The 22,296-nt window shown below is 37.0% G+C and overlaps 1 protein-coding gene across 1 annotated transcript in view; it reads left to right on the top strand.

Annotated features, from left to right (window-relative positions):
- Positions 1-22,296, top strand: part of LOC136874676 (endoplasmic reticulum metallopeptidase 1) — a 248,912-nt gene that overhangs the window by 29,117 nt on the left and 197,499 nt on the right. The window contains exons 2-3 of the mRNA XM_067148313.2: positions 5,964-6,510; positions 15,744-15,871. Of these exons, the coding sequence (XP_067004414.2) occupies positions 5,964-6,510; positions 15,744-15,871 (675 nt within the window). The remainder of the gene's footprint in view (positions 1-5,963; positions 6,511-15,743; positions 15,872-22,296) is intronic.

Genomic DNA, 22,296 nt, shown 5'->3' with positions numbered 1-22,296 from the left:
GGAACTATTCCCGAACTTGTGGAAGTAGCCGTTTCTCTAGAACTGGCGTTGGTTCATGGTTCCTTCGACAATATACAGGCGGCCGGTTCCATTACAACTGATGATGGACCACACCATGACACTTAACGGGTGCTTAACGGTCTGGACATTGCAGTCACAATTGTATTTCTCACTCTTGCGCCTCCACACAAATACAGATCTGTCAACAAGGATGTGTACTGATGACTCATCCGAAAAGAAAACCTGAAAAAAATGTAGTTCTGTATAAAAACCTGTTTACACCAAGTGCGGTTGAGCATAACAGGGAGGAAGTAAACAAATTATAATTTTTGTAAACAGCTTACCCTTTTCCATTTATTAGAAGTCCAATTTTGATGTTGTTTTGCCCATAATAGTCGCTTCTTCATCATGGTCGGTGTCAGTAATGGTTTCTTTGCTGGACGATGACAAGCTCTTCGATCCTCCTCCGAGCTGTCATTGATGATACGTTGATCCCCGCTTGTCGAATCTTTGTTGAAATGACTTACATTGAAGCTTTTCTGTGTTTAATGACAATGTTTCTTAACTGGCGCTCTGCTCGTAGAGAAGTGATTCTTTTGCGGCCACATTTACTCACCCCTTTAGGTGCCAAATTCGTGCCTTGGTCAAGTTTTTTCTTAATTCTATCCACTGTTGACTTTCAAACAGAAGTGATAGACGCTATTTTTCTATGAGAATAATCAGTATTCTTTAAAATTGTTTTAATTTCCGAAATTTTACTGGGAGAAAGGTCTTCAGCTTTCCCCATGTTTGTTTTCTAAATACCAGTATTTTCAAGTATATACTTAAATATAACCAACTGTATTCTACTCTTGTCACCTCACTATATCACATAGAGAGCAAAATTCGCACAAGAAATGCAAGGAAACAAATCTACAATAAATCACGTGTGTTACTCCAACAACAGTCAGCAAGGAACTGTAACATAATTGGCGCCTTTCTCAATTCTTGACCAGAGTTTTCATTATTAGGCTTCTTAATGTAGGGCTGATTGTTGAATTTAACTATAGAAATGTGTAATTAAGAATATCCAACCATAAAAATAAGCAATAAGTAAACACTTACACGAAGGTAATGTTCCAAACATAAATTCTTCCATTTTTACCTAGTGGCCCTAATAATATGATCAACCACTGTATATTATATTCAACCATGAATGACCATACTCCAGTAATTGTCTATTTACAAGTCTCTTGCAGCAGGACTCCTTATTGACAGGCTTCACTTTCACGCAGCACACTCCGTCACTTCCCACACAACAACTGCATGCAGACAGGTTTGAATACAGCACCACTGACCACCACAAAACACGGATGATTGTTCTTTTGCTAGACTTCAGATAAAGCCCACCACTCGCACAGTCAACACGTCAATTCACATGGCTGCACTGCACAGTGAACTACCAAACACTGACAACTGAAAACAGTGGTCACGTAACAGCAACAGCTTAACATTTCTGACGGCCACCATAATACTTTACACAATGATGACGTTGACACTGCTACAACTCAACTCGCACCAACTGTTCCAAACGCCGACTTCACGGCAGTATACACCCAGTACTCTGGTGGGACACTGACGACAGCCAGCACTACTGCCGTCCCAGTCCCATTACTCAACACCCTGCGTTCTTATATGTCCTGATGATGGAATACCAGATTCTTTGGGACTCGACCGGAGATAGAACATTCTCATTTCATGTTCGAGAAGGGGCACAGGGAAACCAGACCAAGGCACATACTAGGAGAGGCTGTGGCATGTCCTCAGACTGGCTGGGAAGTCTCCAGCCTGAGGAGTAATCTCTTCCAGTAAATACTGAAAAAGACTACGACAGGGCTGGCATGTAACATTGCTCCCCTTGGAGATTTAAAATTTTCCAGCTAACTCATGTCCAATAACGAATCACTATATTGGTATTATAAATTTACTCATTCGGAACAAATATTTCAGGTTCCCCATGGGAATCAACATCTTTATCACCCCTTGGAGAGCCGATCATCCTGATCAGTTATCTCTTAAGCTCTTCCTCAGTCTGGCACCAATCGGTCCAGATGTATCACCATCTTACATCTTGGCCTCCATTGTATCTGGTAGGTTACATAATTTATACTCCTCAGAATGCAGTAAGGGCCTTTTCAAGCCTTCTGAAGCTTTAGAGACAAGCCTCTCTTCTTTAAGGGGTTATACAGCCACCCTGTGTCGATCCTGTGATTTCCGGTAGTATCCGCTCGTTGGTTGTACAGTACTTCCTTTTGATTGCTTCCTAACTTCAAACTCTTCTGGACAGCGGCATGTATATCCTAAAGTCTCCTTGTCAGATCCAGGCAGTACTGATCGGCCGGGGCAGGATGGTCCTCGGGTTGGCCGAACGTAAATCCACCATAAGGTGAAGCTCTTTTCCAAACAGCGTCCTTGCTGGGGCGCATCTTGTGACTTTGCGCACTGCGGACCAGTAAGCCAAGGGGAACAGGGGAAAGTGACTATTCCCGTCCCACTGCTCTCCGAACTAGGTGTCTCGGCTCCAGCTTCCCTTAACCCGAGAGAGGTAACGTAACTTTTCGTAATGCCAGTAGTAACGTGGGGTGTCGCCGGACCCCCATCAGTTTCTTGTCTTTTGCGGTACTGGAATGAAAGCAAAACCAAATTTTAATAAATAAACAGTAAGCAAGGTTTTAACAGAAAATGAAACTGCAATATTTTGTAAAGTAACTTCATTGTCACGTCAAGAAACAGATACAACATCAATACCCTCGCTGTACCGAAGGCTCACCGCTTGCCGTCATTGGAGTTTTTATTACAATTCTGTTTCATTGTAAGATTCATTCAGATTCACTTGTTATGTATTCTCCAGCATCAGTGGAAGTTTTGCAAACATTTTTCATGTGGTTCGTGCACATATATTATCACTTTAACCAGTATGGCCTAGTGTTATGTAAATTGAAATTCCACAAACGGTGCCATGGGGTTCCACAGGCACCCCAGTCGCATTAACTGGCTGTTTTCTTTTTCCAAGGCACAAAACTCTTTATGGAAATGCATGCAGGAACTTGTTAAGAGAACACCTGAATGAATGTAGATCAAGTATTAGCAGTTTAGCCAACCAACACGGACGCAGTAGTTTCAGATTTCACCATGGGGGTCTGGCAGCACCTCGCATTTACTCTCCCGGGTTAAATTCCTCGGTGGTTCTTTGGCAGGTAACTTCGTGCTCACTCTCCCTCCTGGAAGAAAACTTGCAGTCTTCTATGCAAGGTCTTTGGAACAGTGCGTTGGCATGCAGAGCATTTTTTTTCTTGCATAGACCCTCCTTGACCTTTCTCTGTTCGTTTTCCACTTTATCCTCCGTATTCATCTCCCATCTTATTCTGGCCATCCTCAGTCTTCTTCTGGCTTTGTTCCATCTCCTTTATCATCATCTTCTGGTTTTCATCAGTCTTCTTTGGCCTTCATCTTCTTTATCATCCTCTTCTGGCCTTCCTCTGTCTTTTCCTGGCCTTCTTCCATCATCTTCTGGCTTTCTTCGATCTTCCTTGTCATATCGAAGAGCGCATCTAACTGAGCCTCCATTTTCCTGTGGTCTCTGGTCTTATCTGGCATGCAGAAATTTCCACAAGAGGAAACTTAAAAATTTAGAATGTGTGTGTACTCACTAAACAGATATTCTGGAATGCTCCTGAAGACGGTCAAAACCTGCATTATCTAGTCCGCTCATTCACACTGATTACAATCGTGTGTTACACATGGGCTCTGTTCAGTCTTCAGACACCACTTTTACTGAGTGAGTTGGCCATGGGATTAGGATCACACAGCTATGAGCTTGCATTCGGGAGATAGTGGGTTTGAATCCCACCGTCGGCTGCCCTGAAGATGGTTTTCTGTGGTTTCCCATTTTTACACCAGGCGAATGCTGGGACTGTACCTTAAGGCCACAGCTGCTACCTTCCCAGTCCTAGCCCTTTCCCATCGCTGAAAACCTTTGATATATTAGTGCGGCATTGAATAAGTAATTTGCATACACATTTTTGTATTTTACTTTTCTGTTCCACCCATTCAATACAGTATTGAATAGAAAAATAAAATATAAAAATTTGAATGCAAATTATAGCAAATTTAAATACGAATCTAAACATGAGAATAGTTACATGTAATTAAACAAGTAACAGAAAAAATGGACACCACTTTTGTCACAAATAAAGCACTACCGTATCTGTTTTATCAATCTAATTTAATTCAGGATGATTAGTACTTACGTATATATAAACACTCAATTATATTCAACCATGAATGCCCACACTCCACTAATGCTCTCTATTTAAAAGTCTGTCACAGCAAAACTCCAGCTGGGTAGTCTTTACCTGGTACGGACTATAATCCTTATTGACAGGCTTCACATTCGCTCTGCACGCGTGGTCATTTTACACACAACAGCTGCATGCAGACAGGTTTGAACACAGTGCTGCTGACCACCACAACACATGAAGACTGTTCCATGGCTCAACTCCAGAGAAAGACTGCCACTCACACAGTCAACACACATCAATTCACGTTGCTGCACCATACAGTGAAGTCTGTAGCACTGACAACTAAAAACAGTGGTTATATAAGAGCAACAACTCGAGAGTGATAACAACCACCACCACCAATTAACACTGCTCCAACTCTACTAGGTTATTCTATTCTTATTTTACAAAAACTGTTCAACATTTGGCCTCCTATTTCAGCACGTACTCTTTAACACATTAACAAGTGATAAATACGGTCGTATTTGGAAAAATGTTATTTTCCAGGTTGTTATGCAATAATTTTTTTATTTTTAGAAGTGGCTTGCTTACATGTAACTGGCATTCTTAAGGCATTCTGATGGTCAAACTCTGGATTGTCCTTTCCCAAGCAGAAATACATCTTGTTAATATAAATATTTATAAATGCAACTCATACCTTCCAAACTGAACCTTATAAAATTCTTTACACTATTGACCCTGTTTATTGAGTTACAGTGATCCAAGTCTGTTGATGAAATTGTAGTTAATTTTGTTACTTTTGAACACAGAATTCAGAATTGCAGATTATGGCAGGGGGCTATTTGCTGTTATTGAAGCTTCTTCTTCTTCTTCTTCTTCTTCTTCTTCTTCTTCTTCTTCTTCTTCTTCTTCTTCTTCTTCTTCTTCTTCTTCTTCTTCTTGTTGTTGTTGTTGTTGTTGTGTGAACATGTTATTAAAAGTTAGTAAAAAGTTGCAAGAGTTCTAAAAATTAATAGAAAACTATAATATGTAATTGTTCAGCAATTCTCTGAATAGGCTTGTATGCAAGTATGTACATTACAGATTATAGTTCAGGTTGATCATCTTGATGGTAAACTAAACTTATTTCATTAGTTAACAGTGTGGTAATCTTTTAAAGCTAGAAGACACAGCAAAAATATTTGAATTATTAATCTGTCCCTTGAGTTAAAGAAAGGTGGAAACCCCTGACCTGAATCATTCATATTAAACTGTGTCTGTATTTCTATTTTAAAACAAAATCCAGAATGGAAAAAAATAATAACAAAATCACTAACAGCAATCGTCCTCTGCCACAATATACTATTCTTAATTCTGTGTTCAAAAGTAATGAAATTAATTAATTAATAGCAGTTTCATAAACAGACTCAGATGACTGTAACACAATTGTAAACAGTGTAAATAGTGTAAAGAATTTTAAAAGATTCAGTTTGGAAGGTGTAATTTGAGATTCTCATCCCAAAATTCACGTGGTGTCAGGAAGGGCATCTGGCTTTAAACCCCCAGCCAAAACTAAAATGAGCCTTGGTGTTTCCTGTGACCCCAGAAATAACTGTGATAAGCTGATGAAAGGAAGAGTATTATGTATACGTATTTCTATTGTCTATTTGATGCATTCCCTAATGTGTGTCTTCTCTGTTTTAGAATGGAAGAGGAATTCGACACCGAAGTAAGGGTAGCAATATCAGCTATCTTCCAGAATTCCATGGAGTATCTCAAAGAGACCGCAAATATCTGCTCCCTACACCAACATCTCATTTATTAACATTGCTTTGTTTTCTCGTGGCTTTATCTGTGACTATCATCGTGCTCGAGAAAAAGCTGCCTACACCTCTATTACTGAAAGATGCACATAACCATCCTGGACAATTTATTGCTGAAAGAGCAATGTATAATTTAATAAAATTAACTGGTCTTGGACCCCGTCCAACTGGAAGCTATGAAAATGAAGTTCTTGCTGTAAAATTCTTTGTTAAGGAAATAAGTGAAATTATGCAGAATGCACAAAAGGTTCACAGAATAATTATGGATATTCAAAAACCCAGTGGAGCATTTCCGTTGACCTTCCTGGATGGAATGACTAACGTCTATAGAAATGTTCAAAATGTTGTAGTTAAAATAGGCCCTCATAGTGATACAGGCCATAGTCTGCTTATCAATTGCCACTTTGATACGGTTTCAGATAGTCCTGGTAAGTTGCTTCATTAACTTGTGAAAGGTTTTATTAAATAAGCTTCCTTTTTTCCTTTTTTTTTTTTTTTCTTTAGTCATAAGAAGTTACAAGTCTATATTTGAAGATGGAATAAACAAGGACTAGAAAACAACAAATAGAGAAAAGTTATTGGTTAAGAGGACAATTGCTGTTATTTTTACAGTCTTTAGATTTAAGCAAAGAAAGATAATATTTAACAAAAGCCCCTTCATCTATGTTATGATTTTCAGTAACAGGTTTTCATGTCAAACCATTATTAATAATAATAATAATAATAATAATAATAATCTGTATTATTTCCCCCCTTTTTCCAACTGACTCTGGGTGGGGACAAATACTGTTCCTCTCCATATCGTCCTGTCTCTCCACCATTCCTCATCCAACACGATACTCCAGTCCAGGTTTCATTGTCCTTTGCTGTTCTTCAGAATCCATCCATTGTCCTCTCTTCCCTGTCATCTGTCTTTCCAGTGCTTGTCTAGATATTCTTTCATCTGCTTGACATGTCCAAACCACTTCAATCTTTTTTGTTCCAGTTTGTCATTCAGTTTTTGCACATTTAGCTCTTTTTGTATGTCTCCATTTCTCACTGTATCCCTCTGTCTTCTGTACCATACTCCTCAGAAATTTTATTTCTGCTACCTACTCCCATCTCTGAGTCATTGTCCAGGTTTCTGCTTCATATCTCCTTATAGGTAAGTAGGTACTTCATTTCATATTAATCTGTGTACTTAGCAGTAAAAGGCACTACTCAGTTGTATCCTCCTCCTCATTTCCATATCGAGTCTTCCATTTTCTGTCAGTTCACTTTCCAAGTATTTGAATTGTTGCACTATTTCCAGTTCATTGTCTCCAATATTGATAGCTCCTTTTCTTTCTTTACTTCCTCGACTCATCACCATTGCTTCGCTTTTCTCCACATTGATCCTCATTCCCCATTGTTCAAACCTTCTGTTTTATACATTCAAATGTTGTTGTATCTCCATCTTCTCTCCAGATCACATCATCATCCACAAACATCATTACATTCTTTCTTTCCCCTCTACAATTTTCCTTTGCTGCCTTTATGATGTCATCCATCTCCATTATGAACAGTAAAGTTGACTACACACTCCCTTCTTTTAGTCCATTATCAATTCCAAACCATTCTGTTCTACCCACTGCTGTCTTCTCACAGCTGCAACAGTTATTATATATTGCATTGGCAAGGAACTAATAACAATAAAAATAATGCCAGGCTTTCCCAAACTTTTGTTCTGGGATGCTGTCGTACACCTTTTCTAAGTCGTTACTATATCCTTCCCATATTCCCAGCTTCTTTTCATAATCTGTCCCAGAATGAAAATTGGTTCCACTGTTGACCTTCCACTGAAACCAAATTGTTCCTCCTGTAACTGACCTTCCACATTTTCTCAAATTCTTTCCAGTATCCTTTCCATTATCTTGGCAACATGGGAGATGATGGTGATTTGTCAGTAGTTCCTGCACATCTTGTCTCCTTTCTTGAATATTGGTATTATAATTCCATTTTTCCAATCTTTGTGCACTTTTTTCTTTCTCCATACACTTGAGTATTCTGATAGTTCACTGGAGTCCTGCTGATCTTGCATCCTTGATCATTTCTATGGCTACCTAATATATTCCCATAGCTTTTCCCATCTTCATCTTTTTACCTGCCCATTCCACCTCTCTCATTGTAATGTCTGATTCCTTCTCTGTTACTTCTTTATTATTGGCTGTCTTAGAAGGTGGGAAGGTGATACTCCGACGTGGTGCATCCCAAGTGCTGGATAGGGGGTTCCTCATTGGCTTGCCAGTGGAATTAAGTGAAATAAAATTGCTCTTGCAGACCAAACACACAACCACTTCTGTGGTTAACAACCACAGTTGTAATTTGGAGCTTGCTCAATTTAAGGTTCATTACCTTCGATTGTCAATACGGAGCGGTTTTTTAATAAAATAATTCCACCGTCCTGTCCAATCACACTTCAGGAGAAGGCTATTTCGGATTCAGTAGCCAACTGAGATAGCAATGAATTGGAGCATTTGCATCCAACTGAACTTAAGAGGATCAATCAATCAATCAATCAATCAATACTGATCTGCATTTAGGGCAGTCACCCAGGTGGCAGATTCCCTATCTGTTGTTTTCCTAGCCTTTTCTTAAATGATATCAAAGAAGTTGGAAATTTATTGAACATCTCCCTTGGTAAGTTATTCCAATCCCTGACTCCCCTTCCTATAAATGAATATTTGCCCCAGTTTGTCCTATTGAATTCCAACTTTGTCTTCATATTGTGATCTTTCCTACTTTTAAAGACGCCACTCAAACTTATTCGTCTACTAATGTCATTCCACGCCATCTCTCCGCTGACATCTCGGAACATACTACTTATATTAAATAACACCTGAATGTTTTATTATTCATCCACCTATTCAATACAATACAATACAATACAATTTTAAAAATTAGGACATTGTCCTTATCAAAGTTGTTAACATGAAATTAATATATTATATGGTACATGTTTCGCCTATCAATAGTAGGCATCATCAGCCCTATTTTTCACCTTAGGATAGATCAGGTACCTGATTGGAAATAATTTATGAATTCTGTTAAAAACTGTCGTTTAAAATGTATTGGAGATTGTTAAATACTATTACAATATAAAATGTAGTATGCTGTTATTTGACAATATTTGTGATAATATTGGAGTCTAAAAACATGATAATTATTTGACGATTATGACAGATTAAAATATATTACAATAGGGATAAAAATAAAAAAAAACATTCCATTTAGTTGTCAGATGGCGTATTGTTAAAAACTTATGGAAAGTTGAGGAATGGTAATGGTCGTTGGTTCTTGAAGTTATAAAATATTGATTTTCATTTATTTGCTTATAAATATTGGAGAATTTTCATATGGTCTGGTTCCTTTTGAGATAATAGTACTTGGAAATGTTGGTGCCGTAGGTTATATTGAAGTATTTGTAGGCGTCATTAGACCATCTTCTTTGATGTGGTAAGAGTTTGTAATGGGTATGGCTCTTTGCTGTTGGGCGTGTTGAGGTGACCGTATTAATTGGAAGGGAACGTTGTCATTCGGTGGTCTAAGGACTCTAAAACTCTCGACGTAAGCTAACATCTCAGTGGTCGAAGGGAACTCATCATATCTTTGGCTAATTGTAGGGTATTGATTCAATGTTGCTTGACTTGTATGATTGTCGTTGGAATTTCGTGAACTATATTAACAATTTTCTACACTTGATAATTGCCTATGTTATGGACATTTCACTTGTTCTCGATGTTGCTGGAGTAACATTTGTACAAAAGGTATGGGCATTAATCTTATGTTGTCAGTACGAGAGTATTGTTTATGAACAAACTTGTTGGTGAATAAAAACTTTCAAATGTGAGGTAGAATTTGAATGGTTCTTGTATGTTCCAAATTGGGCTTGTTGGTATATCTGTATATCTGAAAGATTAAAAATAAATGTTTACGGTTTTGATTATAATTCTGTATAAACTTCTTATCGAAAGAATTGTCACTTACTTTTCTTTCTGCTGCGTAATTGTCTAGTGTTACTCCTAGCCTCTTCAGAACTACTTGTTGTTCTGTTTGCACTCCTTGTGTTATGAGTGTGGATGAGTTTACGTTTTGGCAGGGAGTTGGGAGGGGAAGTGGAGGTAGGCGGTGCATTGATAGCTGCAGTAGATTAGCCAGATCTCAAAAGGTTTTAAAAATAATTTTAAAGGATGTTCACCAGATGAGTTTCGTTAATAAAATGTTAAACTTAGATAGATTTTAGACAAATTTGTTCTAACTTAAAAACAATTTTATTGTTATATGACTTGTAAAATGACTTGTCAGTCAGGTTTACAAACATAATTTAATGCAATAGAATAGATTCACGGTCTTATATAACCTTAAATAAATGATAATTGGCTGATGATGCTCATGAAAAAGGAGCGAAACATGTACCATATTAACAACTTAATATGTAAGTTTTTTATTACGTTGTTATTGTATTAAATAGGTGGTATTTAACAAAATTATAATAATTTGTACCTCTACTATACCGGTACTACACAAGTATTTTACAATAATAAAATAAGCATGCTAAATTCTAATAAGATATTACTTGTATACTACTGTACAGGATTAAACATCAACAACAAATGAAGTACCATATATTGCAACGCACAATATTAACTCTACTTAAAATTGGATAACTTAAGAATTTTACAGGTGAATTAGATAAACAAAAAAAGTGGGCCTTCAAGAAATGAGAAACTCAGTGGAAGAACCTTTTGAATCACAAGGTTACAGAATTTATAATGGGATACCTGACAGTTATGAATTATTGCCCCCAATTTAGAACAGGATTTATAGTGAATTAAAAAAAAAAAAATAGATTCAAGCAATATTCCCAAGAATTGCAACTCTGACCTTCAAAACTACAAACAAAATTTATACTATAATAAATGCCCATGCCCCTCTTAATTAAAAAAAAAAAAAAAAAAAAAAAATCTTGCACAAACAAAGAAAGAAGTGGATAGATTTTGGGATATCCTTGAACAAATAATAAACAAAATAAAATAAAAATAATGAACATTTTATTAGGGGACTTTAATGCCCAATTAGGAAGGGAAAAGAAAAATAGAGAGATAATTGGAAAATGGGCTCCACATAAATTTACAAACTAGAATGGCCAAAGACTTGTCAAACTTTGCAGAGAGCATAACCTTATATCTAAATCAATATATTTCAAAAGGAAACCAAACAACTTTAACACTTGGAAGCATCGTGATTGGAGAAAAGGGGAATGGCAGCTAGACCATGTTCGTATGGATATATTTTTCCATAAGGAAATTTATAATGTAAAAGTATTAAGATTAATAATATATACTTGTTGTGATCACTACATTGTCAAAATTAAACTTAATTTCACACCACTAAAGAAGAACATAAAAACTAATAAAGTAAAGAGGGATTACAACCATACCAATTAATAAAAAATGACAAATATAAGGAAATCATGCAAACAATAAAATTGACAGATGATCTGAAAGAACTGATCCCAGTTCATAAAAATCAAGCTAAACATTTAGCTCCATTGAACTCTTGTAAAAAACATTCCTGGTGGACAAGAGAATGTGATGAAATACATAAGGAGAGATATCAGTCATGGTTGAAGTTCCAAACCCATAAAACACTAGAAAATGATATCAACCTAAAAAATATCAGGAAGAAATTTTCACAAAATATTGAATGAACTAAGAGAGAATTTATAAGGACATAATAAACTCTAGAATTTATCATAACATGAATTCTGGAGACGGCTACAGAAATGACATTCCTACATTAATGTTGAAAGATGAAGATGGAAAAATGGCACATAGTAATAGTGAAAATGCTGAGATTATGGTAGAAGCATTCAATACACTTTTGAATTGTTAAGAACCTAAGGAACTATTACAAATGAATAAAAATAACGCCAATAAAAAACAAATTTAATAACATAGACCCTTCAGCATTTCAAGAATTAGAAAAAAAAACACTCAAAGAACTTACAAACTATAAGGAATGCGGAGAAAAAACACCTTTTTGTCGAGATGTGGAAATATTCAAGTAACATGGTTCAGATTTACTTACACATGGCTTTAATGAAAATTTGGTTTACTGAACAATTTCTGGAACACTGGACAAAGGCCTTAATACACCCTCTTCACGAAAAAAGGAGATAAGAGTAACCCGGATAGTCATAGAAGATTATATATTTTGACTGTACAGATAAGATTTTTTCCAATATATTATGTCGAAGGATTAATTAAAGATTAACAAGAGTTAGGAGAATATCAGGAAGGCTTTAAACCATGGAGAAGTTGTGCTGAACAGATTATCACTCTAATATTAATAATGGTATACTACAGGAAACAAAACAATATTCAGGAAATTTACACCAAATTAGATCTCTGCAAGAAACAGGTCGTAGAATATCCTTTGAAAAACAAGGTCATGTTTACTGATCCCCACTGGTAAATAAAATAACAATTGATGGACAAGAAATCAAAATTGTTGATAAATTTAAATATGAAAAATTATAACTAATAACCTAAATGAGAAACCAGCTTGGCATAAGAGAATAAATAAATTTAAGCAAATTATATTACCATGACTACAAATGCAAGGCAAAAGAAAGCTTATTGATAGCAGCAAAATTAAGACATTATAAAACCATCACACAGCCTGAAATAACATATGCTAGTGAAACTATTTTTAAAACTACTAATATAGCTGAAATGTCAATACTTACGACAAAAAGAATAATAATTAGAACATGCATAAACAAACAATTTCAAGTTATGGACAGTGGAGAATAGCATCAAATAAGTTTATAAGGAAAATGAACTGTTACTGAGCACGATTAGAAAAAACAACATAATTCTTTGGACATCTTATCAGAACACCAGACACCAGAATTAGCAGAAGAATAATTGAACAATTGTGGGATAGCAAGACTTAAGTAGATTACAGAAATTAAGGATGAACTCCAAATAACAATCTTAAGAACAAAACAGACAGAATTATGATACTTAAGGACACACACACCAGAATACATACCAAGATTAATACAAGGTGTAATGGAAGGGTGTTTTCAGTTGAACAAAGGAAGGCAGCATTTCTCAGAATGAAGAAATATTCGGCTGATAAAAGAGCAAAAATTCCTTTGTATAATTGACTAAACCTGCGGTCACTGAATTAGGCGCGTGAGGAAAACTCCACTGTTGTTAGATATGGCTACGGCGAAGTGACAGATGGTTGAGATGATATAAATGTGATTTCCATAAGGAACTGAAATATTTGTCCCGAATGAGTAAATTTATAATACCATTGTAGTTGGTCCGTTATTGGACATTATAAATTTTCCAGCTAACTCATTCCTGGTTGCCATGTTTCGCCCCAATGTGCTAAATTGGGCTCATCAGTTGGTAAATAGCACACCTACCAAGACGCATGGCTATTGCATACCGTGGAGGCCACTGCGTAAGCTACTTGGAGCCACTGACATTGCCAATGCACTGAGACTCATTTTGAAGAATTGATGCCAGAGACAAAGTCTCTCATAGTGCATTGGCACTGCCAGTGGCTCCAAGTAGCCTACGCACTGGCTTCCATGGTCTGCACTAGCCATGCGTGTTGGTAGATGGTCGAGAGTCGCTTACCTCTGAGCACAGTCCGCAACGCTAATCGAGCAGTGCTGTCTAGTCGAAGCCGGTCCGCTCCAGGTCCACGTATTCTTTAAAGTAGTTCTCTTTTCTATATTACACAGTCCACATATTTAAAGTGATATTGTAAATCACAATTGAATCAAAATATTTAAATATAATTGATACCGATCAATATGTAATACGAGAGTACTTCCTGGGTCCTGTGTCCTACTCTGGCACGCTACCCAAACGACCTCAGCTAGCGACATTTATATGGCCACTTTTTGAGCCATTTTCCAGGGAAACTAAAAGACCCATGGAATCATGTTTCAGATAAAAAATTTAAGTTAGATAATTTTCTAAATTTTTCCTGCAGACAACATTTTATTGGCTAAAGAAACAAAAACGTATGATTTTACGGATTTAAATTTATTTAGAGGTGAAGCCTCCACGGTGTGTACAATTATTTTCTGGGTTGGACCGTGTTGTTGTTATCTGTACATTACGTACAGTTTGCTGACGTTTCGAATGCATTGCAGTATTCTTTGTCAAGGTGTCGACAAACTGTATGTAAGGTACAGATAACAACACGGTTCAACCCAGAAAATAAACTTTCAAGTTCTAACGCATTAGATTGCAGGCATTCAGTGCAATCAGTCATTAAGACCAAGTTTTTTCCTAGGTCAAACTGCTTACTACATTTCCACCCAACTGAATTCCTTTCTGACCTTTAACTTCTTTGAACCAAGAGCTCATTCTACCATTAATTCTTGCTGCAGCCTGATTTTCAACAAAACTAACCTTGTTTGCCTAATCCCTCAGTATGGCTAATGATTTGAGATGCATATGCCTAGTCTTGATCTATGATGCATAAGCATAAGTCTCTTGCTCTTGTAACTTTTTCAGTTACTTGTTGCATACCAAAACTTTAGTCCTGAGAGCCCCTCTGTGGTCTAAAACCACACTGCTTTTCATCCAACTTATTCTCAACCATTAATTACACCCTCCTTTCCAAAATACCTGTGAGTACTTGGCCTGGTATGCTTATAAATATAATAGCTTATAGTTGTTATAATCCTTCCTGTTCCATTATGTATAAATAGATGCAGTTACTGCTTTCATCCAATCAGAAGGGACCTTAAATTCCATGCTAATACCATTAAATTTATAAAGCTGTTTTGTCTCTGCATTTTCAATATACTGTATGTTCGCTTTTTTTTATATTGTTACACGTAGTTGTTCCTAAGCATTCACCTTTTCAGGTCTGATTTAATCTATTCCTGCTATTTTATGACAGTGTACTTTATTTACCGTCATTTCCACTTCTTTGAGCATAATTTCACTGCCTTCATTGTTCTCCTCACAAACTCCACTTTCTGGAACTTCAGTAGAGAGATTTCCTTTTACATGGAGAGGGTTTTAAAAATATTCCTTCCATCTGACCAGTGATTCCGTAAGGTCTAAAACACTGTTCAATTGCCCCTTTCTCTCCTTTTCTGTGGTTCTTTATTCCAAAAACATTTTCTTTGTTTTTCTGCTTTCAGTTGGACATCTTTGAATCAAGTAGTTTATTGATTTTACCAGAACCAAGGTCGATAGCTGCAGTCGCTTAAGTGCGGCCAGTATCCAGTAATCGGGAGATAGTGGGTTCGAGCCCCACTGTCGGCAGCCCTGAAGATGGTTTTCCATGGTTTCCGATTTTCATACGAGGCAAATGCTGGGGCTGTACCTTAATTAAGGCCACGGCCGATTCCTTCCAATTCCTAGGCCTTTCCTATCCCATTGTTGCCATAAGACGTCTGTGTCGGTGCGACGTAAAGCAAAAAAAAAAAATTACCAGATTGAGAGTACTATAGTGGTGTTCTACAGTATTGGAATGTTTTACAGAGAAATTCTGTTGTACAATTTCTGTCCATGTTTTCATCTGTATGTGTATATGCTTTACTTTTTTGGGTGGTGGGAATATTTGAGTTATATATTCTTAATATTTATTTTAGGTGGAAGTGATGATGGAGCAAGTTGTGCAATAATGTTAGAAATATTAAAAGTAATTTCTCAGACTGTGACTCCATTAAAGCACAATATAATACTATTATTTAATGGTGCTGAGGAAAATCTGATGCAGGTAAGAACTTCTAGATGGCTTCTTTGTTTGCCTTTAATCTTGCACTTCAGCCATATTTCTTTCTCTTAATTATGTAAATTAGTAAGAATATAGGTAAGTTTTTGTGACAAATTTTGTTGGGAAGAAAGCTTTCTGGTAGTTCAGCTTTTGCATCACCTTCAGTTCAGATCTTAATTTGTTAAGTAGGGTATATATAAGTACATTGTTTATTAACTTTTGGTTGTGTGCTGTTTTATGTATTGCTTTGATGAAGACTTTTTCACCCCAGAATACTAGACATCACAAAGTCATTAAAATTTGTAAAGATTTTATGATGTCTTAATTTTACTTTTAATTTGGAATGTAAGCTTGCCTTGAATGACTACTTTTCAGTACAAAACTTGACAATGAACAGGGTCAAGTAATATACTAAACAAGTGGTATCTCCAAACTTTAATTCTACAATATTTTGCAACTCAGTATATTTTTGAAACAAACGGTTTGAGAGAATAATTTAAAATATATTTATGTTGTTTGCGATGGTTGTTTTAAGAGGGAAATGAGATTATCTGCCACCTTTTTACATTAATCATAGGAGAAAGTGGAAGGCTTCTGACCCTTCAAAGAATAAAGATATCTTCGGAAGAAGGGGGGAAGCTGTGAAAGGCGTGAAGATGAAGGCTCTCTAGACCTTGCAACTTTCTGTCGGCGTTTGAAGAGAATGAGAGTTGACAAAGTTAGATTGGTGAGAGCAGCTTGGCACAAGTAAGTGGAAGCACTGCCATGCTCACCTAGGTTCCTATGGTTGTCAACATTGTCTCGCAAGTTGTGAGCCGCTGAGAAGTTTATTTATTTATTTATTTATTTATTTATTTATATATTTATTTATTTGTCTTTAGTAGTGGCAAAGTTACGACTCGTGGCCCTCTCTTACACTTAACCACATCAATTGTATTGAATAATTGTGGTGAATATTAAATATTTTAAAAGAAACTAATTTGCAAAATAAATTCAAAATAAATGCAACATAATAATTATACCAATATATACATATCACTTGTCAAAGTACTAAATGAAATTTAATACATATAGGTTTAACCCCTCAGCGTCGCAGCCATTTAAAGAGCTTCCTACCCCGCGGCCGTATGAGATTTCAAGTACGCACGACGGAAATACATTGATTCACTTAAAGTGTTACTGCAAGTATAAGAGTAGCCCGATATTCACGAAATTTGGAATTCCTTATGACAGAACTAAGTACATGCAGATAATTACATAATTGTTTCACATTTCGTTAGTAATTTAGTTCCGTGTTATAGTGTTCGATGCACTCTTCGAGACAGAGACCCATGTCACTCTCCTGGCAGCAGTACACTGACGTCTTCTTTTCGTCATGTTTTGAACTCACGATACAACGTCTCTGAGGTTTGGATTTCTCACTCTTTGGTGCTAATTTCCTGATAAAATGTCTTTCCTGCAACCTTGGAACTGTATTATCTGATGCGCGCCGGCCTTGAATATTTCTTTCCCTGCTCGAGCGAGCGTATTTTGTAAACAAACCTTTCACCAGCTGAACCCGATAAGGTAATTGCTCAATATTTATCTCTGTGACCTGTGTGAATATTATTAGAGAATTTAGGTATCATAATTCACTGCTGAAAACTTCCCTTTGACCTGTATAATTATCTATAGTCTCCTATACGAAATTTCCAAGTACTGTTTCCTCCTTATCGTCACTGTCATAATTTACCACTGTCACAGCATCTATTTCAATATCAGTGCTGCTCATACTGTCACTACTACTTCCGACTAAACTTTCATCTGAATTATACAATATTTCAAGCACGTTACTGTCAGTCAAACGACGGCTGAGCGCTGTGCGTGACATGGACTGATGAAGCTGCAGCGAGACCGAAAGCAGCAGTACGGAACTGAATGAGGGGGAATAACATTTATGACGAAACAAATCAACTCTATACATATTTCAGATGAAAGGTCGAGACATCGTCTTTCAAGCGAGATATATACCATGAACAACTGGTTCTCGTATCGTAAGACAGAAAGCAGCACTAACTCATGCCTACACAGAGCGCTCGTGGAGAGTTACAAAAATATTACAAGCCGAGAAATAAAGACAATATAATTGATAAACCTCACTCTCAGTGAAATAGAGCAAAGAATATCACGCGAAAAGACAAACTTCTCAGATCATCATTTCTTTATTTTATTCTGTGGGAAAGAATGAAGCAAACAGACTTAAAAAAAAAAAAAGCAGAGAATGGTGCTCAGACTTACCTGACATATGCTTAACCTCGTAAAAACAACTACATTATAACGATTTTCAATTCTTATTTACAACAATGATAAACCCGAAAATGTCTTCTTGGAAGCAAAACAATTTGCATATCAATAACTCCAAAACTTTTCGCGCTATAGCTGTAAATGTGAAACCATGTGTGGGTCTATACCATGTATAGAGGTCGGCGGCTACGGAAGAAAAGAGGGTCTATACCGCGTATAGAGGTCGGCGCTGAGGGGTTAAATTAATTTAAAGAAAATTAACTAAATTATATACACTCACACACGCCATCATTCACTCATCAAGATTCACACTGTTGGTTTATGCATCTAAGAGGTACTTTCTGTAGGAAGACTTGAAAGACTCTAGTGAGTTACTGCTGCGGTTGTTATTTGGAACATAGTTTCATAATCTAGTTCCCGTCACAATAAATGATCGATTATAGGCAACTTACCTGCTAAAGGGAGTGGCAAGTGTAGTAACAGAGTGTGTATTATGCTGGTGAAAAGAGCAAAGGTATGTAAGGTTTGATGACAGATACTGGGGAGTTCTCTTAGTTAGCAATCTGAACACCAACGTGGCTACATGAAGATTTCTGAGCTCTTCAAATTTCAGGAGGGAAAGTTGTTTGTAATAAGGTGTGACATGAGTGTTGTAGCGTAACGAAAATATAAATCTGTTGCTGGAATTCATGGTCCTTTGTATCTAATTTGTTCTTTCATAGCATCTATGAATGCAGCATCACAATAATAGAATAAAGGGAGAGCTAATGTTTTTATAAGCCTGACTTTCATATTTTACGGTAAAATGTTATGGTAGTATTTCAGAGGATGGAGTGTGGCATATAATCTGTTACAGATACGTGTGACATGTTCATTCCAATTTAGGTTTACATTTATAACACCTAGATTATTTACCAAACTTTCATATGGAATTTTGGTACCAGATAGTGAGTGAAGGGTTGTCTGAGGTATTTGTCATGTTTATTAATTTCAATTGTCCAACTATAATAGCTTTTGTCTTGGAGCGATTTATCAATACAGACTTTTCACATGCATATGATGATATATTTTGTAAGTCAGCATTCATTCTACCAGTTGCTATACGAATATCTCTCAGTTTTGTGTGATAATATATTTGGAGGTCGTCCACATATAGATGATAATTGCAATATTTCAATGGAGATGCTATGTCGTTTATGTACAAAATAAAAAGCAATGGTCCAAGTACAAAATCTTGGGGTTCTTCTGTTCACTCATTGCATATCTGTCATCTGTAGCTTTCAATAGAGCAGTGGTTGTGCTGTGTCCCTTTTTAAAGCTTGACTGTAATGGGTCAAACAAGGAATATTTGTTAAGATACTCGGTTAGTTGCCGATGGATTATCCGTTGGAAGGGTTTCGAGAGAGATGAAACTACGCACCGGCCGATAGTCTGGAAGGAAAACAGCTGGAGACATTTTTTTGAATGATGATGATGGGAAGATCATCAATTCTAGAGGCATTGGACTTGATCGAGAGTATTTCACGCTTCACCTCAGTTTCGTTAACAGTATGGAATTTGAACATTGGTCTATTTGGTTGTGGTTTAGTCAGTAATTTATTAATTGTATGAGTTATAATCTGTGGTTGGTGCTTAATTTTTAACGTCGGAGAAGTGTGTAAGTCGTCAAGTGATATATCTGGGTTACAGTGGTTAGGTTCAAATTTCCCTATTCCCATGGAGCGGAGCTCTCTCCATGTGCTTCATGCATTCAGATTGTTGACTAGCTGTTGGTAGTGAAAGAATTCCTTATTTCAGATCACTACTTTAATTTTGTTGCGCAGAGACCGATACTGTTCAAGTACATCAAGGGAGCTGGTTCGTCTATATAGCCGATGTAATGAATCTTGATGGGACAACATGCGTTTATCATCATCAGTTAGCCATGGGGAGGGAGGTCTTAGATACTTTAAGCCTACATTTTGGAGCATGCTTACCGAGGAGAGGGAATTAAACTTTTGTAGTTTCATATCAATATCATCTATGTTACGGCCCCCCAGGGAGAAGTGATATATTTCATTTTACAGTAAATTTTGGTACTTACATGAACTCGGGTCTCGGCTCAGCGGAGTGGGCAGATTTGTAAACTAATTTACAACTGATATCGTCTCTACAATATAAAGCTACTCCTCTTCCTCTCCTGTCAACTCTGTCAGACGATATCTATTTATATCAACCATGCTACTCAGAATGGACTTCCTCAACAAAGTTTCACTCACTCCAGCAATGTCCACATTGCTGTCTTGAAGTAGAGCTCTAAGCTCATCAATATGGGCTGGGACAGACTATGAATTTGTATGAATGCAGTTCACAGAATGGGGTTTAGTCACAAATATATTCTCTAGCGTGTTACAAAGCGATGGGAGGGAAAGGAGCAAGTCCTGGGAGGGTGGGGAAGGGGAATGAACAGGCCTGCGGTCTAGCTGAAGGTCATTGACTCTGTAATAAAGGCATTAGCCAGGAGAGAAAACATGCTTCGTACCTTCGTATCTCTATAGATGTATTGCCAATTTACACTTGCGCGCGCGCGCGCACGCACACACACACACACAAAACATAAAAATTAACTGAATTAAGGCACAGGCACTATAATATAAACCTATCCTAGGATTACTACAATATAATATAGCCGTTGTGGACTAATCAGTTCATCTCTACACTGAGCCTTTGTAGAACAGAATCTAGTTCAGCAGGTGTATTTACATACATTTTTTGTCGCCACTGTCCATTAAAATGACACAACCATCTTGTGACCAGGTTCGCCTTTCCACACATTCCCTGGCTTGGTGTAACATCTCCTTCCTCATCTGAGTAAGTATCTCTGTTATTAACAGTTGAGTACCCTTTAGAGTCCGTTTAGCATGCCACACTGCTTCACGCTCATGGTACCTAAGAAATTTCACTATAATGGGTCATTTCCCATTAGCCACTGCGTCTGCTTCTGTCCTCCTATGACCTCCAAGTCTGCGACACCTGTCAATGCTGGCCATTGTCAGTTCAATGCTCAGTTTCTCCTTCAGTGTTTAGAAACTTTGCAGCTGTACCCTCATTAGGACACTCGCTAACACTGTGAAGAAGACAATTTCTCCTGAAATATTGCTCTTGAGCATCCAGTATATAGTCTTGCTTGTTAGCTCTCAGCTGAAGTGCGGAGAGTTCTTGCTTGATGTTATCAATCACTGGATCAACACAGCAATATTCCAAGAAATGTATAAAATGAAATCAATGAATCAATGACTACTCTACCATCATCACAACTTTAATACTACATCTCTAACTAATCTACGTTTCATTATATAAGAATACAATCCAACTAGCAATCTACTGAAAGAGAAGAAAATGTGACAAGAGTACTTATTATTCCGATGTAAATCTTCGGCGTCTTGAATATAGGTGTAAATTAATTGAAGTTCAACCAATTCAATACATAAAAGAAAGAAATGTAGTAATTACATTCTTATTTAAATGAGACCGGTTTCGACCCTAGTCCAGGTCATCGTCAGCCGTAAAAACAAGTAGGCGAAATCACACAATGTTTATGAATATTGGAGAAATGGGTCAGTTTCACACTCTGTCAGGCACAAAGTCACAACACTATCAAATAATATATGAAGATTATGGTGGGTTGTAGATGAACGAGTTCATCATGCTGGCTCACACACGTCAGCTTAACACATCAGGATTCCTGTGCAGTCAAACAGCGTAGAATCACTCCAGCAGTCTTTTAAAATTCCCCAGGATTTCCTTCTTGGTCGGTCCATGATGACGACTCGCCTTCGTTGATGTTGCTGAAACTAAAATTTATTATTAAAATCTGATCCACACTCATTGTAGACTAACAGTTTGTCTTACAGTACTTAACTGGCACAGTGATGTACACTGTGGTTCAACCCTACAGAAAGCTTCAAATCTTGACCTCATTTATCAATTTACAGCACTTCGTTGAGTTGTCAGAATCTCAAATAGTCCACTATATTACTGTTGAAAACGATGTTCCTCGGCCAGGTTTATTCTCGAAGATTCCGTTTCAATGATAATCTTCCCTCATAATTCCTAATAGAACATTTCATAAATTTCTGCGGCAAAAGTTGACGTAACGTCTTGTA

Source organism: Anabrus simplex, chromosome 5 (genome assembly GCF_040414725.1).
Source record: "Anabrus simplex isolate iqAnaSimp1 chromosome 5, ASM4041472v1, whole genome shotgun sequence".
Taxonomy (NCBI): Eukaryota; Metazoa; Arthropoda; class Insecta; order Orthoptera; family Tettigoniidae; genus Anabrus; species Anabrus simplex.
This window is presented reverse-complemented; position numbering and strand designations above follow the sequence as displayed.